Source organism: Arvicanthis niloticus, chromosome 2 (genome assembly GCF_011762505.2).
Source record: "Arvicanthis niloticus isolate mArvNil1 chromosome 2, mArvNil1.pat.X, whole genome shotgun sequence".
In the NCBI taxonomy this organism is placed as follows: domain Eukaryota; kingdom Metazoa; phylum Chordata; class Mammalia; order Rodentia; family Muridae; genus Arvicanthis; species Arvicanthis niloticus.
In genome coordinates, this window is record NC_047659.1 from 132,914,160 (window position 1) to 132,921,727 (window position 7,568).

Sequence of the window (7,568 nt, forward strand, 5' to 3'; positions counted from 1 at the left end):
CACAGCTAGGAAAGACAGGCAGGGTGCGCCATCTGCTGGATGCAGGGGGAGGACTCCCTTACACAGAATTTTGCTCCAGCCTTCATTTGGAAACTCAGGGGGACAGGGTCTTTGCTACAGAGAATTGGCTATGAAATCTAATGTATGGTCTGGTCCCTAAATAATTACCGTGTTCTTTCCTTAGAACTGTGGTTCTCTCCACTCTAGACCACTGTCCACCACAGGCCTTGAGCATTCCTGGTCTCATGCCTTTGTTCCCACTCCAGCCTCCTCCATGTGCCCTCCCACCTTTCCCATAAGAGAGCTCATGGGAACTTGAAGCCAGCAGGGAATTAATTACCCTTGAATGGTTGCTTTCCACCTACCTGGTGTCCCAAATGTTCCTCTCTGGGTCCCTCTGGGTCCCATTTCAGTAGCAATGCCTCCCTCCCCCAACCTCCTGACTTAAGTCAGAAACCAAAACTCCCTGTCAGAAGAAACTGCCCACATTTGTTCTCCAGGTTGTGTCTAGAATCCATCTTGGTGTCTGCTTAGCTGCTGCTGTGTTCTCACAGCGGACTCCCAGAAGCCTCCTAACTTACCCCATCCACAGCTTGTCTTCAGGATCTTACCTAAAACCCCTCCAGGGTGCTCTTCCAACCCTCAGTGTCCTCCCTGTCACTGTCCCTCCTGTGAGACCTTCCTGCGCTTGTGCTACACCCTATCCTGCTCAGAGGCTCGGTACTGCTGTCCCCTTCCGTAGGGCACTCCTTGTACACTCTTTCTGTTTTCTTTTTACAATTCTTGCCTCTCTCTTCATTTTACAATTTTACTTGAGACAGGGTCTCATTCTATTATCCTAGAGCTCACTATGCAACTGCGTAGCTCAGGCTGGCCTCAAACTCATAGCAATCCTCCTGCCTCAGTCTCTTCAGTGCTGAAGTTACAGGTGTAGACTACCATGCCCAGATTCTTCCCATACCGTTCTTGGATGTTGGCTGACGTGCTACATTCCATTTCTGAGTCTTGGTTGGGTCCTGGCCATCCCTCTAGCGCCCTTGAAGCCCTGAACATGAAGTTATGAGCTAAGTGATGGTATCTTGACAGTGGATGCGGTGAACTGTAAGCTCTGTGAGGTAGGAGTGTGCTGGCTTGCTCTGTGCTCCCTCTCCCTCTGTACCCCTAGACAGTGCTGGGCACGCGCTGTGGTGAGCGTGGAAAGCTGTCATCAGCTTTACTTTGGATCAAGATGGAATGCATGTTCTTAGATGTTTTTTACATTTATTTTGGTGTGTGTGTGTGTGTGTGTGTGTGTGTACATACACAAGGCACACAGTGCAAGTGTGAAGGTCAAAGAAGAACATGTAGTTCTGTTTTTCTACCACATGGTGTCTGAGGATTGAACCCAGAAGATTATCAGGCTTGGTGGCAAGCACCTTTCTTTACCCACTGAGCCATCTTCCTGACCCTCATGCATGTCTTATCTCTGTCTTCCCTCCCTTCCTCTCTCCCTCCTTCCCTCCTCTCCTTCTTCCTTTCTTCCCTTTCTCCCTCTCTCTCTTTTTGCTTTTTTGTTTCTTTTAAAAAATAAAACAGGTCTCTCTATGTGGCCTTTGCTGTCCTATAACTGATTAGGTAGACCAGGCTAGCCTAGAGCTCACAGAGCTCTGCCTCCCAAGTGATAAGATTAAAGTCATATACCACCATGCCTGGCTTCATGCTTGTTCTGTAAGATGTGGGTAGGAGTTGTCTAACTGTGGAGTTACAAAGGTGTCTCACTTCTGCTCCTGTCCCAACAGGCTTGAGGAGCGATGCAACAGGCATGATGGAAGTCGAGTCCTCTTACTCGGACTTCATCTCCTGCGACCGGACAGGCCGTCGGAATGCAGTCCCTGACATCCAGGGTGACTCGGAGGCCGTGAGTGTTCGGAAGCTCGCTGGAGACATGGGCGAGCTCGCACTTGGGACAGGTCAGAGCCAATGCCCCAGCATCCTGGTGGGCAGGTGGGAGGTAGTTTGTCAGCTTTCGCTAGCCTCTAGGCCCTACATCTTCCTCAGGAAAGCAGCTGCATTTGAATTGGGGCTGTTTGCAGTTGTTGGCCTAGCCCAGCAGATGTCTAGGGTAGAGAGTGCCACACCCTGGTTCCAAGGGCTCTGATGAGTGTCCAGGGCACTTCCCTTCTTCCTGTCCCAACTCCAACAAGTCCTGTTAGATTTCTGTAATAAATCCTAACCCGCAGCACTCCATGCCTTAGCGTCTCCTCACCTGCACAGCCACCATGTTTACCTGCTGCTCACATGGACTCCATGCCTTTCCTGAACAGCAGACAGCAGGATTAGTTAGCCTGCCCTGTCCTGTCAGGCTTCTGCCCCAGACTTCATGGTAACACCTCAGAGCCAAGGTACTCACTCTTCAGTGCTTCCCAGAAGTCATGCATTGCTGGCTAGCCTGCCTGTCCTTGGGTCCCACCTACACCCTACCCACACTTTCCCCACTCGCCCATCTCTGTCTGCTTCTCTATAAAGAAAGGGTCAGGGCTTCCTTGTGATGGCCTTCACCTCACTCACAGTTACCTTTGAGTAGAACAACCCCAGCGGAGCCTGCTGTCCCTTCACTCCCAGAGCCAGCTTAGCAGATGCTCGCAGAAGCCTCCTGAGCAAGTGTGTCCCGGCCACATTACTCTCAAAGGCCTCATTTCTTTACTTTAGTTTCAGGAGAGAGGAGCCCTGTTATACCTGCACACGGCAGGCAGTTTGTGACCCCAGGCAAAATGACCCAATGAAGAAACCAAGGGGACTCAGCATTGCCTGGGACACCCTGCTCCCCACTTCTCCTCTGTTCTCAGAGGCCTCTGTTCAGCTCAGGTCCACAGTTAGCCATAGACCCTTCCTTGAAAACCCTTTCCTACCTCTTCTCTGCTGCAGGCTCAGAGCCTTGCTTGCCATATCACTTCCCATGGTGCACTGCGGCTTCCTACTGTGCTACACTAGGAGCATTGTCTTTGTCTGTGTGGCCCCAGCCTAGGATTCTTAGTCCTCATTGCCCAGGAGTGACTTAGGAACATGGAAGAGGGAAGATGTTGGGGTCAGAGACCCAGTCTCTCATGTAATAGATCAACGGAGGCTAAGAGAAACTGGAGTTTCCTAGGCTCACCCAGCAAATGATTATCATTGCTATGACAGTCCTATGTCTCGAGAGTACCCTGACCCTTATTCCCAGAGCCTCACCCAGTTTCCCAGGCTGAGGCCCTGTTGGTCTTCCTTGAGCTGGTCCCTGCTTTCTGTTCAAGTATGGACACCTGCACAATGTTCACCCATGCCCCTCTGCAGCCCCAACTCTTAGTCCCCACTTTTGTTCTCTCCCAGCCAGCACAAAGGCTGCAGGCTTTGCTTCTGGCCATTGCTTCTCATTGTGGTGCCTTTAATGCTAAGGCCTTCCCTGACCACAGCTTGTCTTAAGCAGAAGCGCCCCTTTCTCCCTGTCTCCATGGCCCTGTAAACACCCCCTCTGAACTGAGCTGTTCCAGCACAGGCTGTCTCATGCCCTCTGTAACTAGCAGTGTTTGGCACGTGACAGGTACCTACTCACTGCTGCTCACTATCCAGCCGACTGAGCAGTGGGCCCAGCTGGCACACCAGGCGCAGTGCCAAGGGTTTCAAGGCTTCTGTGCTCTGTTCAGCTCTCATCAGCTTTGTTTGCTGCTTTCCTTCATCCTTAGCCATCACAGCTACTAGTCCCTCATACAGGCCTTTCCAATCCCATTTGCCCTTACTGAGAGTCTGTGGTATTTGTGTCCTCCCACTACATGAAGCTTGATAGCCACCATGACTGATATGTAAAAAGGAGACATGAGGACAGAACGTGATTGCTGCCAGGTACTGAAGCACCTTTGATAGAATTGAGGCAAGGGGACCAGCTATGAGAAGCCTTCTGTGAGGATGCTCACAGTAAAGTGTCTCCAGGCATTTCTGAGCCCAGCAGCCTCACATAAGCTGAGGACAGAATCTGGATCTGCTATCCCCCAGATTCTGACCCACAGGTCAAGGGCCCCAGAGTTTTCTCTGCTGCAACTTTCGGGGGCTAATGCATAGCCTGAGTAGAACAGGACTTTAGTCCGCATAGGGTATGAGTAGACATAAGAGCTACCTGGTCTCCCCAATTCTGTGGCTGGATCTGTCAGCACTCCAGCATGCGGTGCACACATCTGTCTGTCCCCGCTGTCTTCTCATGGAACACACATTTGCTTTACTTTGCTTAAGAGGAAGAGAAGCCATAGGCCAGCCGTGGAGATGAGGGTGCACTGACCCTGGGCAGCACGCTTTCTTTCCTCCCTAGGACTGATGGGAGAGGACCTTCTCCTCAACTAAGGGAGGGCTGGGGCTGGCATAGAGGAAGTATGATTGTCAGAGAGGACTTAGGGTTATAACCTACGTTCCATCAAGCCAGATTCAGACATCAGTCTTCAATAAACCAAAGAGCTGAATTAGGAGCTAGTGGTTAAGTTCAGTGGTTAAGACCACTTCATAGCAGCTTGCAACATCTATAACTCTGGTTTCAGGAGATACCATCTGACTTCCAAACATGCCACACATGCATGTTCACATACATAGGTGCAAGCAAAACACTCAATGACATAAAGTAAAAATAAAATTTAAAAAAGCCAAATTAAAATGAAGAACAACAAAAGGCAATTTATTCAGTGTGGCCACATTGGGAAAAGGGACAGAGAGGTCGAGTGATCCCTCCAAGTTCATCTTTGGGGCTCTGCCATGAGGGCAGGTATAAGTAGAGGCCAGCATTGTGCATACCCGAACTGTCCTGCACAAGGTGTGGTCCGGCCGTCACTGATCTTTCATTGTGCAGGGCCCACTATCCTCAAGCGCTGGTAAGTTACAGAACTCTTTCCTGGAGAAAAGTCCCTCTGGTTGGCTCAGGCTTTTCTTCTTCAGCAGATCCTTGGGACTATATAATTTCTTGGGGGCCCAATGTTTTCATAGTCTGACAGCCAAGGTAAGGGATAGAGTCTCTTCAGGATGTTTTCATCTCTGCCAGGTTGGTTACTGCAAAGTGACTTGCCTGCATTCTCTAACAGTGTAGTAACAGGACAGACAATGGGGGAGTTTAAAGGGTCCCCAGTTCATGGAGGCTTCACAAATGCAAGTGTTACCTCAGGGGTGTTAGGCCTCCAGAGGCCAGAAGAACTTTGTGGCTGAATCTTGGTTCAGCCATCATCCTCAAAGGAGGCTGCTTCAGGACAGGCAGGCTCAGATTGGCACATACTTGAGCTACAGTGCCAAATTCTGTCCAAAGTATTTACTTCCATGAACACTCAGGGCCAAAGACTGCTGTGTGGGGCAATGGGAGGCTGTCCTGCCAGCACGCCTCTATAAATGCCAGAGAATGCAGCTTAGAGGAAGAAGTGGGGCCCAGCATTAAGTAGGCTCTCCCCTTTGGTTGCAGGTACATCAGCTCACCCCTTTGAGCCTGTTTTCTTATGGGCATCATGACCCTAACCACACCTTCAGGTTGCTGTGTGGATTGTTTGACAGACTGCCAGACCCAGAGCTTAACATGGACATAAAGACAGGCCTAGGCAGAATGGCATGTACCTCCAGTGGCACCAGGGTCACTGGGGCTTGAGACTGCATTATTGATTGAGTTTTGCCCATAACCGGCATCTCTGGATGCCTGGGAAGGTTGAAGAACAGAGTGCAAGCCTGCTATCAAGTGGGTGAGGCAGAAGCTGCCGGTCCCACCTCACAACGGGGCTTCAGGTAAGCTGTGAGTGAGGATGAGCTCAGGTAGGGACTTGCTGGCCAGGCCAGGCGGCTCCTCTCAGCCTTCTGCTGTCCCTTACTCCAGCCCAAGTTTCTGGCTGGCTGGAATAGAGCAGGGTTAGATGCTGTCAGTGGTATTGAGAGTCAGACATCCTCTACCTTGGGATGTACAGGCCACAGTGAGCACTCCTGAGCTGCCCACTGGTTGAGTCTCCTATACGGTGTTCAAGGAAACTCCCATTGCTAAGCACGGACTTTCTGCTGGGAACTTAACATTCTCCCCTCTAGAGAGCATGTGCTCCACATGTCCATAACCTGACTTCCTGAGTTTTATTGCACTAGCAGCCCTGGCAGCCTTTCCATAGTAAAAATTGAGACTTGAGAGCCTCTCTGGCCTTGGTCCCTCCCTCCCTAAATGTTAGCCTGCTTCCAAGGCTGGCCTCGGTGGTCAGTTTGGCTGGTTTTTCCAGGCCCCTTGTACTTCTCAGTGTATAAATGAGTGAAAGAAGAAAACTTACTCCTCTTCTCCCCTGCAGAAGGACAGGCAGAGGGAAGTACCCCAGACAAGGAAGCCAGCAGCCAGCCCGAGAGCAGTGACACGAACACCTCGTCCTGAGTCTGCCTGTGTCCTACAGGCTAGAAGAGACCTGCTGTACCTCCTGGACTGGAGCCCTGGCCAGTCAGGCCAACTGAGAGGATCATGGAGTCCTCTGTGGCCCCCACTCCAGCACAGTCCTCCACCCACCCCACAGGCTCCACTCCCCCAACTCCCCACGGTGCCCAGGTCCACTTGGAAGACACTAGCTCCACGAGGTGTTATTTATTCAGCTAGGCGGGGCGAGCCAGGCCCTGCCTCTAGGTGAGCAGCTGCCACCTGGACAGGGACTGTCCCATCAGCCACTCACCCCTCCAGCTAGCCGTCTGTCAGGAAGATCTTCCTAGTCCTTTTTTAAAGCCTCTTTTACATTTTTTAAAAACATAACTTTTTCAGAGAGAGCAGGGAGCTGACAATCAGTTTTTTTCTGTTTGGGTTTTGGTTTTTGGTTTTGTTTTGAAAGCCGTTTAAAACTCAGTTCTGATGATCTATGCAGCTCTAAGTTCCCTCATGGAGCCTCACAGATCCAGTTTTGGGAAAGGATTTGGACTCAAAACCAACTGACCAGTTCTTTGCCCTTAGTACCAAGAGACTGATACTTAGGCCCAGGAAATAAATGCTGGTGATTTGTGTGGCTGGCTTAAGATCTTTTCTTTGAACTGCACAGCTGGGCTCCGCGTCTCCACACCTGCACCTCACAGGGCCCCACTGCTGCCCTCAGTCCTGTAGTGACCAGCACTACTCCTCATGTGGTGTCTCATGAGCCCTTCCTCACCCCACCCACCCACAGCCCACATCTGCCACGGCCTGAAAGGGGCCTGTGCGATGGCCCAGTGGGTAGAGACTTAATGCCAAGCCTGGCAGCCTGAGTTCAGTCCCTGGGACTGACGTGGTAGAAGGAGAGAACCAGCTCTCCCCCGCTGTCCTCTGATGTGCACATGTGCATATGGTAGTTAGAGCTACCTAAACTCCAGTGCAGGGGAGGTGGTGCCTCTTCTGCCCTCTGCTACCAGGCACACATGATACATATACATATAAGCAGGCAAAACACCCATATACATAAAAACAAGTCTTTAAAATAGTAAAAATAACTCCAAAGGACTGGTTAAAGGAGCAAAGTGTTCAGGAGCATCTGCTCAAACAGCCCCTCTGGAAAAGAGGAAGGAAGTCCTGGCTCCCCTGGCCTGATACTCGGTGCAGGACCCCAGGGCTCCCC

General features: G+C 51.0%; 1 protein-coding gene across 6 annotated transcripts in view; it reads left to right on the top strand.

The window, feature by feature from the left end:
• The window catches only part of Pkig (cAMP-dependent protein kinase inhibitor gamma), a 64,994-nt gene extending 58,010 nt beyond the window's left edge, over positions 1-6,984 (top strand). For all 6 annotated transcript variants that reach the window (XM_034496482.2, XM_034496484.2, XM_034496483.2 and 3 more), the window contains 2 exons: positions 1,779-1,949; positions 6,294-6,984. In XM_034496482.2, the coding sequence (XP_034352373.1) occupies positions 1,802-1,949; positions 6,294-6,373 (228 nt within the window). In that variant the 5' untranslated portion in view covers positions 1,779-1,801 and the 3' untranslated portion in view covers positions 6,374-6,984. The remainder of the gene's footprint in view (positions 1-1,778; positions 1,950-6,293) is intronic.
• Positions 6,985-7,568: the final 584 nt, after the last annotated feature.